The following is a 16,336-nucleotide window of genomic DNA, read 5'->3' on the forward strand; positions in this document are numbered from 1 at the left end:
TTAAGCACCTGTTACATGCTGCTTATTGATTTACATCTTTCTCTTGGCAGCCTCCCGGGCCCAGCAAGGAGAGGTAATGAGGTTAGCGTGTCGTCTGGATCCAAAGACTAGCTTCCAGATGGCTGGGGAGTGGCTGAAGTATCAGCTGTCAATTTCTGTTGATCCTGGATCCATGAACTGTAAGATGTTTTTATTTCTAAACATTAGTGAAGTATTGTATCAAATATATATAGGAAATAAACCTTCTGAGCCATACTTAGAACAACATGCTAATAGTGTTCAGAAATAAATTAGGGTAAAACCATGCTCCTGTCAGTTTTGTCTTCACATTTGTTTCCTAACAGAGTCAGCCAATTGCACATTGTTGATTATATTACTTCACTTTGGGCACCATCTTAACAAATTGCATGTCTAGACTTAATTTTTAAAGCTTTTCTACCAAGTTCTTGCATAGAACCATTCCTAAACTCAAAAGACTGTCTTGTTAGGCATAATAGGAGCAGTATGGGGACTTTCCATATCACTCAGCCACCTCATAGCCTTTGGAAATGCCACTTTATATAAAATCCTAATAGCTCTGTACCCAAATGCATAAGCCAGGTAACTTCTCTATACTCTATATCATCTGTTGTCTTGTTAATGCATGCTATGTGTGACAAGATTTAATAAAACAGGAAAAGCTAGAAGCTACTCCTTTGAAAAGGCTCCATATTTACGGTCACTTACCAACCACACTAGTTAGTTGACATTCACAGGATTTAACATTCTGTTTTGCATATTCACAGTTGACTCTAAAGGTCTTGGTATCTAGTAAGTTGAATGTTTGTGGAGGCCAAATGTGTTGCACCAAGAGGAAGCTAGTAAATGGAAGCACTATATGGAAACAAGAAAAGTAATTTGTAAATCTTTTTGCCTGTGCTCTTCTGTTTGAGTGATATGCTTTAATGTGAAATTGGAGGGTGGCGCAGTTCTCTAGATAATAGCCCTTGCAGTTATCATGAGGCTACCGGATGTGAAGCAGCATTTTGTGTATTAGTTGTTTATTTGGAAGGACTCTTTGTGGTCTCAAGTATCTTAATTAATTCTATAGGTTTTCAAAGACAAGTTATAAAGGGCAAGGAAAGGAGAGATTAGTTGATATGTTTCAGTCGCCTGTGATTGACTAGGCACTGTTCTTGATGCTTTCAAAGTGGTTTTATAGATATGACTCACAGAGATGAATTCACACAGCTCATTGTTAGAGGTGGAGGCAAAATAGAACTTCTCTCTACTTTTAGTTCTTTTTTTCTCTAGGCTGAGAGGGGTTAGATTACCCTGTTCCTTCAACTGTGAAATTAAGTGGTCTTAGTCTAAGACCCCATTGCCTGTCTTCTGTGATCCTGTGGCAGTGGTGGTGGTGGTGGTGTTTGTGTTAAAACCCTGTTCTCTTACAGCTGGAACTGGCGAAGGCAGCCTCTGCTCCATCTTCTCGTCTTCATTTGTGCAGTGGGAAGCCATGACCTTTTTTTTGGAAAGTGTGATCAACCAGATGTTTCGGACACTAGATAAAGACGTAAGTAACTGTTTCCTGTGCCGATGGCATAGTGATTTTGGTCTCTTTAAAATTGACAGAGGGATTAGAAAATCTGTGGATGTGCATCCTACAGAAGAGGAAATGGAGAATCAGGTTAAATAACATACTCAAGTTCAAATAGCTAGTAAACAGCAGAGCTGAGCCTCAAATTCAAGCCTCTGTCTCTAAGTGTACAGTGTTCAGTCTTTATTTTAAGGAGATAATAAGACAAACCCTGTTAGTACAGTGAACAACAGGTATTGCAGGGAGGACAGTAATGGTAATCTTGAATTGGAAAATCTTCAGAGATGTTTGCCATTAAGCATCCTTCTCAGTTTACGGCAGGTAGACCAGAATATTCATGTTAGCTTATCAGTGTCCTCTTTCATGAATATGAATAAATTGATCTTGTTTCTGTGTGTTTCATATGAACTATATCATTCTTCTCTTATCTACCTTAGATGCAGCTATAATTAAGTAGGTGATAGTACATACTATATTAACTAGGTTTATTAGGTTAAAATCATTGGATCGCTCATTTTAAAGTGATTATGTCTTAGTATGTTCCAGGTTAGTTGTAGGAAGAATCTAAATCCTTTGAAGATAAGTGAGATATATAGTGCTTTTTCTCACAAATGGCATATTAACAAATTAGGTTTTAGAGTCATTAACATCATCTGCTTTTCCATTGATTCATTTCAGTTTGAAATGATGGTATTCAGAGTTTGTTCCAAAATTTAGGTGGGAAATTGTACTTAGATTCTGCATTTTTACTAAATGCGCCCTTTTTCAGATTTAGATGGAACTGTCAAGAAAGCCCTTTTTTCACTGAATCAAGGGAAATGGTTGTGGGGTTTCCTTTCCTGGTATTTTTAATTAGACACCTTGATGGAGCCAAATATGTGGGTATGACCCTGTTGGAAAGCAGGAGAATGAAGTGGTCATGGTTTGTCAGGTACTTGTCTTTAAAATACATGAAAGGACTGGCAGTATCAGGGGAAGGGTGCCTCGTAGGTTGTAGGCTGGATTGTATGCTGAGTCATTTAATATGCTGGTATTTGGTCAAAATGCCAAATATTAGTTGGTCAAAAGGTACAAAACGTTGGATTGTGTATAAGGGAAAGATGGGGACTGGAAACAAAGCAAAGGTAACAATTAGAAATTGAGTAGGTGCTCACTTTGGCAGCACATACACTAAAACTGGAACAGAGAAGGTCAGCATGGCCCCTGTGCAAGAAATTGAGTAAGAGTCTGAACAGTTAGTGGGGAGAAGAACAATAGAACGAAATTCTTTTTTCCTGAGGAGATTCCTAGGTAGTAGTATTTAGGTTTGTTAGTGACAAACCTCTGACTCTAAAACCTTTTTTTTCTTCACCAAAATAAAATGGGTCAGAATGAAGCATTCCTAAAGTGTTTGGTGAATTGTATATGATGAAATTATTCACCAACTTATTAACAAAGCTGTAACACGTTCTATGTCCCAGAAGTGTGCACATGACGGATCTCAGCCTGTTACATTCCCACTTGCTGCTACCAGTTTCTGACTCTGCGTAGTATCGCCTAATCCAGTGGTTTTACAAACTGCTCACATTGTGCTCTTGGTCCCCACCCTCACCCAGGGTCCATCAGAGCAGCTCAGCTTTTATCCCGTGAGAGAGTTTGACCAAAAGGTTCTTTGGCTAGAAAGGATTTTTGAAAAGCTACTTCTCATTTATAGTGGCATTAGCTGAGTTTATATGTCCAGAGGACTTATTTTAGCAATGGATTAAGGTATGGAATAGCTTTGGAGGGGGAGGAAATCACATTTTGAAAATGAGGATTGATTTGCCTCAGACAGTAAAATATAAAGCTACATTATTTTAAAGCAGTGTGGTACTCACATTAGATACGGCTCATTGGAACAAAATAGACCAGAAACAACCTGGAGCTTGTATAAGCATCCCAAAGAAATTGAGAGGGATTGGGTCATTTAATAAACAGTATTGGGAAGAATTAGCTGTTTGAGGAAAGGTCCCTAAGTTGAAAAGCAATGAAAGTAATGACAAAAAAAGTGAATTGAATGACTATAACTACGTATTTTTTTCTTAACTTGCAAACTTTGAAAGGCAAACTTGGGGCAATATTTGGAGTAAATACCGGTGGGATTAATATCTTTACTATAAAAGCTTATATCTCTTAAACAATTGGTATCCCAACTTTGGAGAATAATTTGGCAGTGTCTAGTGGAGATGCCTCGCCGTATAACCCAGCAACTTCACTGCTAAGTCTGTACTCTGAAGAAACCCTGCATGTGCATCAAGCCCCAATATTGAAGAGAATCCTTGTGTGTTGAGCCAAGGAAAAAACTTACTATCCCCCAATAGACTGTACAGAATAGAAGATAACATATTTATAGAGCAGTAAAAAAAGAACTAGGGTATACTTTGAATAAGGATGATTTTCAGAGCACCTGGGTGGCTCGGTCGGTTCGGCATCCAACTCTTGATTTCAGCTCAAGTCATTATCTCAGGGTTCTTGGGATCGAGTCCTGCATCAGGCTCTATGCTAGTGCAGAGCCTTCTTGGGATTCTCTCTCCCTCTCTCTCTACCCCTTCCCAGCTGTGCACGTGCGTTCTCTCCCTCTCTCTCTCTCTCTCTCTCTCTCTCTCAAAATAAATAAACTTTAAAAAAAAAAAAAAAAAAGGATGATTTCTCATGAACATAATGTTGACCCCCAACAGCAAGCTACAAAAGTAGGCATACAATTCTGTGTAACTATGAATGTGTATATTTGTGGAAAAATATACAGAAACGAGGGAATCCTTGAAACTGTGAACATCAAATTCAGGATAGTGGCTACCTCTAGGGTATCCACACAAAACAACCACTCTGTCAGTAACATTGTACTTCTCAAAGTGGTCATATGGAGAGCTATTAAAGTATTGCTTACACCTTTTTAAAGGCCTGGAATATTTCACAACTGAAGAAATGCAAATTTATATAAACTCCTTGTTTTACTGCAAAGGTTTTAGGGAATAAACTCAAACTGCTGCTGAGAACATGGTAAGAAGGGCATATGGGTGGGTAGAGAATCAATTGATGCAGCTTGTAAAGAAGAAAAATATTAATTCAGAAATACCCATACCTCTTGATTAAGTAATTCCAGTCATCCCCAAAAATTTCTTCTTCAAATGAAATAACTGAAAATGTAGCCAAAATCTTTTTGCAGAGATATTTATTAGCACTGTTTTTAGTAGTAAAGAACTAGCAACATTCTCAATGTCTAGTAGTAGGAAAAGCTACATCTTTACGAAAGCACATAGTAGCATCATTTAGGAAAAGTTTTAATAACATGGGGTACTGCTTATAAAAAGCAGTATATAAAACCGTATGTGGTGAACCATATTATGTATTTATAAACCAAAACCTAAAGGTTAATTTACCACAAGTGCTTATTAGCCCTGCCAACCTCCTTTTCATGTCTGTATTATAGGCACTTCCTGTTAATGATGGAATAGAGCTGTTGCAAATGGTCCTGAACTTTGACACCAAGGATCCTCTCATCCTGTCCTGTGTCCTCACTAATGTCTCTGCACTCTTTCCGTTTGTCACCTACAGACCAGAGTTCCTGCCCCAGGTCTTCTCTAAGGTAAATGCCATCTCCTTTATAAACTTTGTTTTGGCATTTTTGAGCTAATTATTGTTTTTTTGTAACTATTTTTGAGAGTCTTTGAGACAAGCTAATAAAGAGTCATTTATTCATTCATCAAATATGCAGTACTTACTGTGGATCAGGTACCATGTTAGTAGAAAAGGCTTACTTATCCTTTAGATGCTCTGTTTGGAAATAAAATCACATAAATGGTGGTTGTGCCCATGTGGCATTGCAGTTAATAGCCAGGTGTACTGAAAAGTGGAAAAGAATACCTAAAGAAGGATACCAAAGTGTGCTATCAGATTATTAGGAGGGGATTTGTGAGAGGAATGGTCAGTGCGGATGGTTTTTGGGTTTCCTGTTTAGGTGAGTAAGTGGAGCACCATCTGAGTGAGAATACTGGATTTGGTAAGAGTAAGGAAGAGGAGTAAGTTCAGTTTGGGGATACTACATTTGAAGTATATGTACAACATCTAGGAGGCACCTCACAGAATACTATTTGAGGTTAAAGGTCTGAACTCTAGAAAATTATAATATTAAGGTGGCATCATCATAGAAGTGCCTACAGTAGAGGTGAAGCTGTAGGAAAGAGGGTGATATGTATGTAGAGATGGACATGTAGCTCAAGCAGGGAACCCAGAGGATCGTCACTGGGGGAGGAAGGCAAAGAACGAGAAGCCCCCAAAGAAGAAAAAAGAAATGAGAACATGCGTTACAAAGTTCAGTAGAACTTCAAAAAGGTGGACTCATTTGTTGCAACAGAAATACTCTATGAATTGGGGAATATCCATGGGGTTTCTTGATTAGACCTTTGTTAGAGTATAATTCTGTCCTAGTGACTAGGGCAGTAGTCATGCTGTATTAGGTTAAAGAGTCGAGAAGTTACACCATGGTGAGGGAATCACCATAGTTGAGTGTTTGGCTGTTGGCTTGGATTATTCGGGGTTTCTGGGACCTTCACCTTTGTGAAATGGTTGATAGTAAAGTTGTGAGTCTCAAGCCTTTTGTAGAGTTATCTGAGAAAAAGTCTGAAATTTCATAACACTGATTGAAAACCCTTTTGTTACACTTTTGGGATTTTGTGGGAAACCTAGATCTAAGTATTATTTTTAAATACTTTATGCATTTGGTACTGATGAGTGACTTTTTTTTCTTACCCTTAGCTATTTTCATCTGTCACTTTTGAAACTGTTGAAGAAAGTAAGGTAAGACCATTAATTCAACAAATCCTAACTTCTGGAGAGCAAAAGTATGAATGCCTAACCCATAAGGCTAGATTTTTTTTATAAGTAGAAGGGGTTATTAGTAAAGGCAGGACATAGTCCTATGGTATGGTGTTTATAGTAGAGATACTCTAAGGCAAAATCAGTGAACATGTGTATTCATGGTGACTATAAATGTCACTCCATTAAACTCCCACAGTGTGAAAATTGTGAATTTGTCTCTGAAGGAGGTATTTTATGTGATTCTGTGCAGCATCTGTAAATTACATTAAAAGTGGCCCCAAGTTTGTTGAATGTCTTTCCAGGCCCCCAGAACCCGGGCAGTGAGGAATGTGAGGAGACATGCTTGTTCTTCCATCATCAAGACATGTCGTGACTACCCCCAGCTCGTACTGGTAAGCCCCTGGACTCTGACCAGTAGCCACTGAGACCTGTTGAGTTTAGTTACACTGTTCTGTAAATCCAGCCCTAAGTATACCTCATATAAAGAGAAAGCTAGATGGGGCGCCTGGGTGGCGCAGTCGGTTAAGCGTCCGACTTCAGCCAGGTCACGATCTCGCGGTCCGTGAGTTCGAGTCCCGCGTCGGGCTCTGGGCTGATGGCTCAGAGCCTGGAGCCTGTTTCTGATTCTGTGTCTCCCTCTCTCTCTGCCCCTCCCCCGTTCATGCTCTGTCTCTCTCTGTCCCAAAAATAAATAAACGTTGAAAAAAAAATTTAAAAAAAAAGAGAAAGCTAGGAACTGTATGTAGCTTTGCTTCAAGTAAGTATCCCTGAGTTGATGGCCTTCTTCCTCTCCTACTTAGTAATGGAGTTAAAAATGCAAATTATTCCCTCAAAATGTGTGGTTCTTTTCCATATAGATGACCAAGTTTTCCCTATCAGTGTACACGTTTTTACCGTACTAGGTGGTATTCTTTACTACTGCCAAATGGTGTGCCTAATCTTGAGAGAAGCCAGATGCAAATCCCAGCCTGTTTTGGAGGGTTGCTAGAGGAAATTTTGTACTATTCCATATTACAAATTAACCAGAAATTTCTTCTCAATACTGGCAGTTATGTATCTTCCTAACATGTATAAACAAACTGATCTTTGTAAATATACTATAAAAGTTGATATAGAAAAAAAGACATTGTTTTCACAGTTGTACTGTAGGGAAGTACAGTTACCCAAATGAGACAAGAACCACCTTCTGCCTGAATTGCCTTGCTTGTTCAGGCAAAAGAACGCTATAACTAAATTACTAAGTGACAGTCTTATAGGCCTGACCTTCCTAGGAATGCCTTGATCCTCTTTCCACCTTCCTTGAGTGACCCACCTCTCCTTGAAAATCAGACCTTCATCACCTTTGGGTATTTTTCTTTGTAATCTGCAGCCCAATTTTGACATGCTTTATAACCATGTGAAGCAGCTCCTCTCCAATGAGTTACTCTTGACACAAATGGAGAAGTGTGCCCTCATGGAAGCCCTGGTTCTCATTAGCAACCAATTCAAGAACTACGAGCGTCAGAAGGTGTTCCTAGAGGAGCTGATGGCACCAGTGGCCAGCATCTGGCTTTCTGAAGACATGCACAGGTAGAGGAGATCCTTTGCCCCTGACCCTCACTGCACTGGAGCACCCATTCTATTTTAAGAGCTATTCCCAGGGTGGGAGTATGAGGATATCAAGGCGTGATGACCCCATTGGTGATATTTGAAGTTCAGAAGCAGTCTTTAATTCTCATTGTTGAAAATGTCACCTTCAGTACAGAGGCATAAGGAGAGAGAAGAAATGAGTAAAAGTAGGTAGTATGGTCAGGAGGCCACAGAGTCAGAATTGCTATGGTGTCTACATTGCAGCATGAACCAACGTAGAGAAATGAGAACAGGCAATAGAGGCTATATAGTAGGCATCGCATAGACACTTATGTGTGCCCATGGAGCATTCTCAAGCTCGCATTCTTTTTGCTAGTGACATTTAGAAGTGGGAAGAGAAGTAGGCGCCCAGGTGGTTCAGTCAGGTCAAGCGTCCAACTCTTGATTTCAGCTCAGGGTTCCCAAGGTTCGTGAGATCGAGCCCTGCGTTGGGCTCTGTGCTGACAGCATGGATCCTGCTTGGGATTCCCTCTCTCCCTCCCCCTCTCTCTCCCCTTCTCTCTCCCCAACTTGAGCATGTGTGCGCTCGCTCTTGCTCTCTCTCTCTCAAAGTAAATATTAAAAAAAAAAAAGAAGTGGGAGGAGAAATTTAAACCTTCAAATGACAGCTAACAATATGATTAGGTTCCTTTCACTTTATAACAACTGCTCTTTGGAGCTAAATAATCATAGCTTATTAGCTTTTGTGGAAGAAATTCACTTTGCTTAAAATCATGGTATAACTTGTCTTTGCCACTGCAACCTTCAGAGTGCTGTCAGATGTTGATGCTTTTATTGCCTATGTGGGAGCTGATCGCAAGAGCTGTGACCCAGGCCTGGAGGATCCCTGTGGCTTAAACCGTGCACGAGTGAGTAAACGGCTGGGAATGGGAAGCTGCATTGGCCCCAGGTGGGAATAGGGTGTTGTCATTTGTTGAGTTTCTTAAAGATGTATGTTTTTTTTAATGTGCATGAGAAATCTGGGAGTCTCCACTTCCCTAAGCTTCTCCTTTCTTTTCTTCTTTACTCTTGAATTCTTGTGTTAGTTCCTACAGCAAAGCAGATGGTCTTTTCTTTGAACTCATTATTTTGACTTTAAGGATCTCTAACTAGCTCTGAAGAGTGAAGTGTAATGAGGAATTAGGTCAGAATTTGGTGGGCAGTATGAGTCCTCCCTGCCACTGCTGTCTGGGAAGTAGAGTCTTAAATGATGATCTAACTTGCAAACCTGAGAGTTTTCAGTTCTTTGCTATTCAAATAAACATTGTTCTTGGTTCCAATATGGCAGAATTCTACTTAACCTGGCAAGTAGTAGGTTGGTTGAGAGTGCCATGAGTGAGGATTAGAGCAAAAGCTGTGAGGGCCCAAGATGGAGGGTGGGTGGGGTGCAAGGTCAGCCAAAACAAGACGAAATGTTGGCAGTCTAAACACTTGGTTGTGAAGCATGTCCAGGCCACCTTCTAATTGGGATCCTACAAGAGGGTCAGTGCAGCCTCTGGAAGGACAACCCCATGTAAAGGAAACTTCTAGAGCCTACCACTGGTCCTAAAGATGGCAATGAAAGGATCCCTCTTAGATTGACCTTAAAAGAAGGGACAGGAATTTATTTAAATAAATGGGGCTCCTTTCCTTCTCTCCGGCTTCTGTATCACGTTTGCCATAACATTGCATACACATAATAACACTTGTGGTTTTTCTTGCTCTTTATGGGTGTCTTTTGTTTTATGTTTTTCTATAGATGAGCTTTTGTGTATATAGTATTCTGGGTGTTGTGAAACGAACTTGCTGGCCCACTGACCTAGAAGAGGCCAAAGCTGGGGGATTCGTCGTGGGTTATACACCCAGTGGCAATCCAATCTTCCGTAACCCTTGCACAGAACAGATTCTGAAACTTCTTGACAATTTGCTTGCCCTTATAAGGTGAGTTGGAATAATAGTTTTTCTGTTGTCGGTGGGTTTCTTTTACCTTATGAATCTCAGAAGTGTAATCTCCTTACATTTCTTCAGATCATGGTGGTAGTAAATGGGGGATTAGGTCTTCTTTCTCTCTAGATTGGGGTCTCTTTTTAAAAATAATTCTAGCTCTCGCTTGCGTAAGTGTTGCTGTCCAAGTGAACACGTGGAACCTAATCCCAAAATGGCTTTTCTCATTTTGAGCCTTTCCTCTGTGTTCCTCTATTCCTTTACACTTTAAAAAAAAAAATTTTTTTTAATGTTTATTATTTTTGAGAGAGAGACAGAGTGCAAGCAGGGGAGGGGCAGAGAGAGAGAGGGAGACACAGAATCTGAAGCAGGCTCCAGGCTCTGAGCTGTCAGCACAAAGCCCAGTGCACAGGGCTCGAACTCATTAACTATGAGATCATGACCTGAGCCGAAGTTGGACGCTTAACCGACTGAGCCACCCAAGCGCCCCTTTAATTTTTTTTTAATGTTTATTTATTTTTAAGAGAGAGAGAACGTGAGCAGTGGGGGAGGGGGTGCAGAGAGAGAGAGGGAAACACAGACTCTGAAACAGGCTCCAGGCTCTGAACTGTCAGCACAGAGCCGGACATGGGGCCCGAACTCCAGAACGGCGAGATCGTGACCTGAGCCAAAGTCGGACGCTTAACCTACTGAGCCACCCAGGCACCCCGACTTCTTTATGCTTTATCCCTGCTTTTTACTTTAGGTTTTATTTGTCCAGATTTTTGTCACTAAACAAATTGTTGGAAGCAGGACAGTTGCTTTCTCTAGTAGTCCTTCTGGGTGGTATTCAAATGAGCTCATCTGAATTTATGAATAATGACTCTCAAATGGACGAAACATGCAGTGGCTGAACGTGGCAGAGGAAAGCATGATACATGTTCCTCCTCAGACCAGCAGCATTAGTGTCACCTGAGAACTTGTCTGAAATACAGAATTGGGGCCCCACTCTAGTATTAAATCTGAATCTGTTTTTTAACAAGATCCCCAGGTGGTTTGTGCGTACACTAAAGGTTCAGAGTCACTGTTATAAATCATAGGAGCCTAGTGTAAAGTGGAAGTAGGCCAAGCCTAGGCTTGTCGGTTACCTGAGGTATATTTGATGATTCAGGGACATTCGACGGTGAAAAGTAGGTTATAGCTAGAATTTAGTTCTTACTGGCCAAGGCAAAGTTTGATTCCTTTTTTATATTTTATAGTATTTCTGAGTTATATGTACGTTAGAGCTCCGTTCCAGTGCTTTTGGCCTCTTACTCGGTGGGAAGAGCAGCATCTCAACTGGGCGAGCCAAATTACTCATGTCTTTGGGACGCTGCCCTAGAAGCATACTCCCTAGATCATCAGCCTAAGAATCAAAGGTCTTAATGTTGACCAAATTGGAGAGCTGGAGTATCTGAAAGAGTGGTCACTGGGGATATGTCTGTGGAAATAGGCAGTATTTTGTTCTGATTTCAAAAAGAAGAAAGATTTCAATAAAGAAGTAGGGCGTGCATACTGAGAAGGTAGTAAAATATTTAATCAAGGAAAGTTTTTTTTTCCATATTGATGTTTTTAAAACCAAAAGGTTCTTCTGTAGCTTGGAGAAAACTGAAAGTGATGAGGCCGGGTAGCAACACACACATCAACTGGGCCTTTCTAGGCTTGTGGCTGGAGGCCATGTGGTAAGAACCCAGACTTGGAAAGATGGTTCGTTTCTGTTTTGGCGAGACCTCAATAGTATGGTTGTCCCTATACTTTTCTAAGAGTTCAGTGTTTTTGGAAAATCCCGAAGTCAATCAAAAGAGATTTTGAAAAGTGTTTACCATGGTTATGGAGCAGTTCCATTCTTTTAAGTCATGTACATCTGGAGCTATTAGAGTTTTGTCTTGTTTTTTTCAGTAAATTTTATCTTGAAGTATATAAGGGCACAAACAGATACAAGAAAAGGATAGGAATTACGGGTGCATGTAGATGAATTTTCACAAAGCGGACACATCTGTGTGATCAGCGTCCAGATCAACAAACAACATTAGCAAACGGTCATTAACCCACTCCTCAAGGGTAACCACTATTCTTGCCTTTCAACATTTTGCCTGGTTTTCTGAGCTTTATTAGTCAGAAGCATGCATGCCTTCTTGTGTGGCTTCTCTTGCTCAGTAACATGTTTGTGAGAGTCATCCAAGTTACTGCATGTAGTTGTGGTTTGTTCATTCTCGTTGCTGGTGTGGTAGTCTATCATGTAATTATGCTGTCACTTAGTCATTTAGCATTGACTTTTCAGTAGTTTCCAGCATTTCATTATGACAAACAGTGCAGTGGTGCTGCAGTTTGTATTCTAGTAAATGTGTTTGGTGTACACATAATTTCTGTTGGGTTGGGACGGAATCCTACATGTAGGAGTGGAGTTCTTAGTTTATAAGATATGCATATTTTCGGTTTTATAGACGTCTAGAACCAGATAGTTTTCTAAAGGGATGTACTCATTTACATTCCCTCCAGTTGTGTATTGGAGCTTTGAGTTTTAACTCCTTGTCAAATAGTCTTATAACACAAGACTGGCTCTTGAGCACTTGAAATGTGATTAATACACACCAGATTTCAAAAACTTAGTACAAAGAAGGAACGTGATGTATCTTGTTAATAATTTTTTGTATTGATGTTGAAATGATGGGTTTTTTGTTTTGTTTTTTGTTTTTGATTTTTTTTTTTTTTTTGGTGCATTGGGTTAATTAAAATATAATTAATGTAACTTGTTTTTGCTTTTTTAAGTTTGCCTGGCTAGAAAATTTTAATTGGCTTATGTGGCTTACATCATATTTCTGTTGGACAGTGTCATTCCTAGTGGGTCAGATGGAGACCACTGAGCAGTACAAAACATTCCTGAAATTAAAGATGATCTAAATAAATGGAAAGGAATCCCATAATCATGAATTGGAAGATTTAATTTTGTTAAGATAGAAAACTACACAAAGCAAACTGCAGATTCAATGCAATCCTTGTTAAAATTCCAATGGCCTTTTTTGCAGAAATAGAAAAGTTGGGATCTTCAGATTAATATGGAATTGCAAGGGGCTCCAGAAAGCTAAAACAATCTTGAAAAAGAAGAACAAAGTTAGGGGACTCAAACTTCTCAGTTTCAAACTCCTCAGTCTCAATTCACTATAAAGTTAATTCTCAAAATAATTCGGTGCTGCCATAAGACCTGTAGAATGATGACCCAATCAGAAAATGGGCAAAAGAGGGGCACCTGGGTGGCTCAGTCAGTTAAGTGTCTGACTTCGGATCAGGTCATGATCTCATGGTTCGTGAGTTCAAGCCCTGCGTCAGTATCTGTGCTGACAGCCTGGAGCCTGCTTTGGATTCTCCCTCTCCCCCTCTCCCCCTCTCCCGCTCTCCCCCTCCTCTCCCTCCGCCCCTCCCCCGCACATGCTCTGTCTCTCAAAAATAAAAATAAACATTAAAACGTTAAAAAATGGGCAAAAACCTGAACAAAATTCTTGCTCCAAAGAATTATCAAATGGCCAACAAGCCCATGAAAATATGCTCATCATCATTAGACATTAGGAAAATGCAAATCAAAACTATGAGCTACCATTCCACATTCAGTAGGATGGTTGTAATAAAAAGTAATAATTTTTTAATTAAAAAAATGTTTTTTTCATGTTTATTTTTGAGAGAGAATGTGAGTGGGGGAGGAGCAGAGAGAGAGGGGGACACAATCTGAAGCAGGCTCCAGGCTCTGAGCTGTCAGCACGAAGCCCATCGCAGGGCTCAGACCCACAAACTGTGCGATCATGACCTGAACTGAAGTTGGAGGCTTAACCAACTGAGCCACCCAGGTGCCCCAAAAAGTAATAATTTAAAAAAAAAACAAAATTCTACGTGTTGACAAGGATGAGGAGAAACCCTTGTTCATTGCCTATGGGAACGTAAAATGGTTCAACTACTATGGAAAATACTTTGGCAACTTTTCAGAAAATTAAATATAGAATTACACGACTTAGCATTTCCACTCACACGTATGTACCCAAAAGAATTGCCAACAAGTACACAAATGAACACTTGTTGACGCAGACGAATACTTGCTGACAGTTTTTCTTCCAGCACTGTATCACGGTAGCCATTTGGTGGAAACAACTCAAATGTCCTTCTCTGTGGTTGAATGGATGAACAAAACCTTGTACGTGCACATAATGGGATTTTGTTCAACCATAAGAAGGAATGAAGTACTGTTAGCATTTTATAATGTAGCTGAATCTTGAAAACATTATGCTGAGTGAAAGAAGCCAGACACAGAAGACCACTATTGTATAATTCCCTTTGTGTGAAATATCTAGAATAGGTAAATCTATAGAAACAGTAAATTGTGGTTGCCAGAAGTTGCAGGAAGGGAGAAATGGAGATAACCTGCTACTACTTAACTGTTCCTACATTTTTAGTGCAAGTGTGCAAGGGAAGGCAGAGGGAGAAAGAATCCCAAGCAGGCTTCACACTGACAGCACTGAGCCTGATGTAGGGCTCCATCTCACAAACCGTGAGATCATAACCTGAGCCAAGATCAAGAGTAGGATGCTTAACCAACTGAGCCACCCAGGCCCCCTGTAACTATTCTACTTAATGGTTATGGGGGAAGAATGTGATCTGTCCTTGGCCCCTATAGTTCCCTGGTGTGAAACCTTTAAAAGTTGAGCTGGTGATTGCACAACATTGTGAATGTCATAAATACCACTGAATTGTATACATTTCAAAATGATTAATTTTCAGGGCGCCTGGCTGGCTCCGTTGGTGGAGCATGTGATTCCTGATCTTGAGGTTGTGAGTTCAAGCTCCACATTGGGTGTAGAGATTACTTAAAAATAAAATCTTTAAAAGGAAAAATGTAGTCTTTTGTGTTACTCTTCATTCCAGGAAATGAGCACAACCTTGGGGCACAACTGCATTTAGCAGCAATTCAACAATTGGCTATTAGTGTATCCATGCCCATGGCTTAGTGACTCTAGGCCACAGCCAGGCTCAGAAAGCTCAGATAAATTAAAGAATGACCACAAGGCCACAACTTAGGATGCAGTTTCCTCTACCCCTGCCTTGGTACAGGAGGAGGGCTATGAGACTAGTGTGCAATATATGCGTATCAGCCCCCACCTTGTTTCTAAGTGTGCCATCCTCTTGCTCACCTTTGCTCATGCTGTTCCCCCTCACCTTTCCTCTTCTTTGCCTCAAATGCCTATTAAGTCATCAGGCTTCAACTCCAATGTTACCTGACCCTTCATTCTCTCCATGAGAGTTAACTGCTCCTTTCTGAATGCTCCTGAAGCCTTTTTAATGTGGCCGTCAAAGATTTGCCTGCCCCGTGAATGATTTCTTAAGACGCAAGAAAAACAAACCACGGTAAAAGTCAGTACGTTTGTGTTAAAACAAAAGCCCAGGAGGGGGCGCCTGGGTGGCTCAGTTGGTTAAACCTCCAGTTCTTGATTTCAGCTCAGGTCAATGATCTCTCGGTTTCGTGAGTTCAAGCCCTGTGTCGGACTCTGCACTGGCAGCACGGAGCCTGCTTGGGATTCTCTCTCCCTCTTTCTGCCCCTCCCCCACTCGTGTTCTCACTTTCTCTCTCTCAAAATAAATAAATCAACAACAGCAACAAAAAAAACTAAAGCCCAGGAAGATGACAGAGTAGGAAGCACCGGGAATCTGTCACCCCATCTAGAGAACAGTTGTATTGGCAGAATCTGTGTTGATTTTGGAACTCTGGAATCTTGAAGGCTTGCACCTTCCAGGGGAAGATTTGAACAGTAAATTGTGGTAATTTCAATCAATATCAGCTCCTAGCACAGTAGCAGCTACCCAGACCCCAGCCCTTTGACAGGCAGCTGGTGTTTCTGGAACAGTTTGTACACAGCTTGCAGAGCCAGGGTGAGCAAAATGGATCCAGCTCCCTAAATATTAGAGATCTGTGCTCTGATCACTGATTGCTACTTCTGATCACAGAGGTGCAGATACAGAAGTTGGCAGCGGTTATTGTACCTTCTCCCATTGTTGTAAGCCTCTTCCCTTCCTACTGAAGTAACATTGAGGAGATTTAAAGGGCCAGTCCCTCCCCCCCTTCATTTTTTGCCTTTCCTTTTTGTGAGCCGCACTTTAAAGATTAGGGCATTCCAAAACAACTGCATATATGGGGAAAATTAAAAAGTGGTCACGCATGACCAGGGAAAGGCTCAGAAAAGACCTGAAAAACCATTAAGTTAATACCTCAGTGGATCTTTGGCACAGAGATAGCCTACAACACTCAAACAACAGGATGGGGAAGGAGAAGAATATGATTTTCAGGATTAACCACAACATCAGACCCAAATGTCTGGTGTTCAGCCAAAAATCAGA

General features: G+C 40.6%; 1 protein-coding gene across 1 annotated transcript in view; it reads left to right on the forward strand.

Annotated features, from left to right (window-relative positions):
• XPO5 (exportin 5) overlaps positions 1–16,336 on the forward strand; it is a 49,416-nt gene that overhangs the window by 19,215 nt on the left and 13,865 nt on the right. The window contains exons 13-20 of the mRNA XM_047102263.1: positions 51–179; positions 1,434–1,552; positions 5,025–5,180; positions 6,350–6,391; positions 6,715–6,804; positions 7,782–7,981; positions 8,790–8,889; positions 9,759–9,940. Of these exons, the coding sequence (XP_046958219.1) occupies positions 51–179; positions 1,434–1,552; positions 5,025–5,180; positions 6,350–6,391; positions 6,715–6,804; positions 7,782–7,981; positions 8,790–8,889; positions 9,759–9,940 (1,018 nt within the window). The remainder of the gene's footprint in view (positions 1–50; positions 180–1,433; positions 1,553–5,024; positions 5,181–6,349; positions 6,392–6,714; positions 6,805–7,781; positions 7,982–8,789; positions 8,890–9,758; positions 9,941–16,336) is intronic.

The sequence above is a fragment of the Lynx rufus genome, unplaced genomic scaffold, assembly GCF_022079265.1.
Source record: "Lynx rufus isolate CCGP_SWC_20201006 ecotype Redwood Valley unplaced genomic scaffold, mLynRuf1.p SCAF_6, whole genome shotgun sequence".
Lineage (NCBI taxonomy): Eukaryota > Metazoa > Chordata > Mammalia > Carnivora > Felidae > Lynx > Lynx rufus.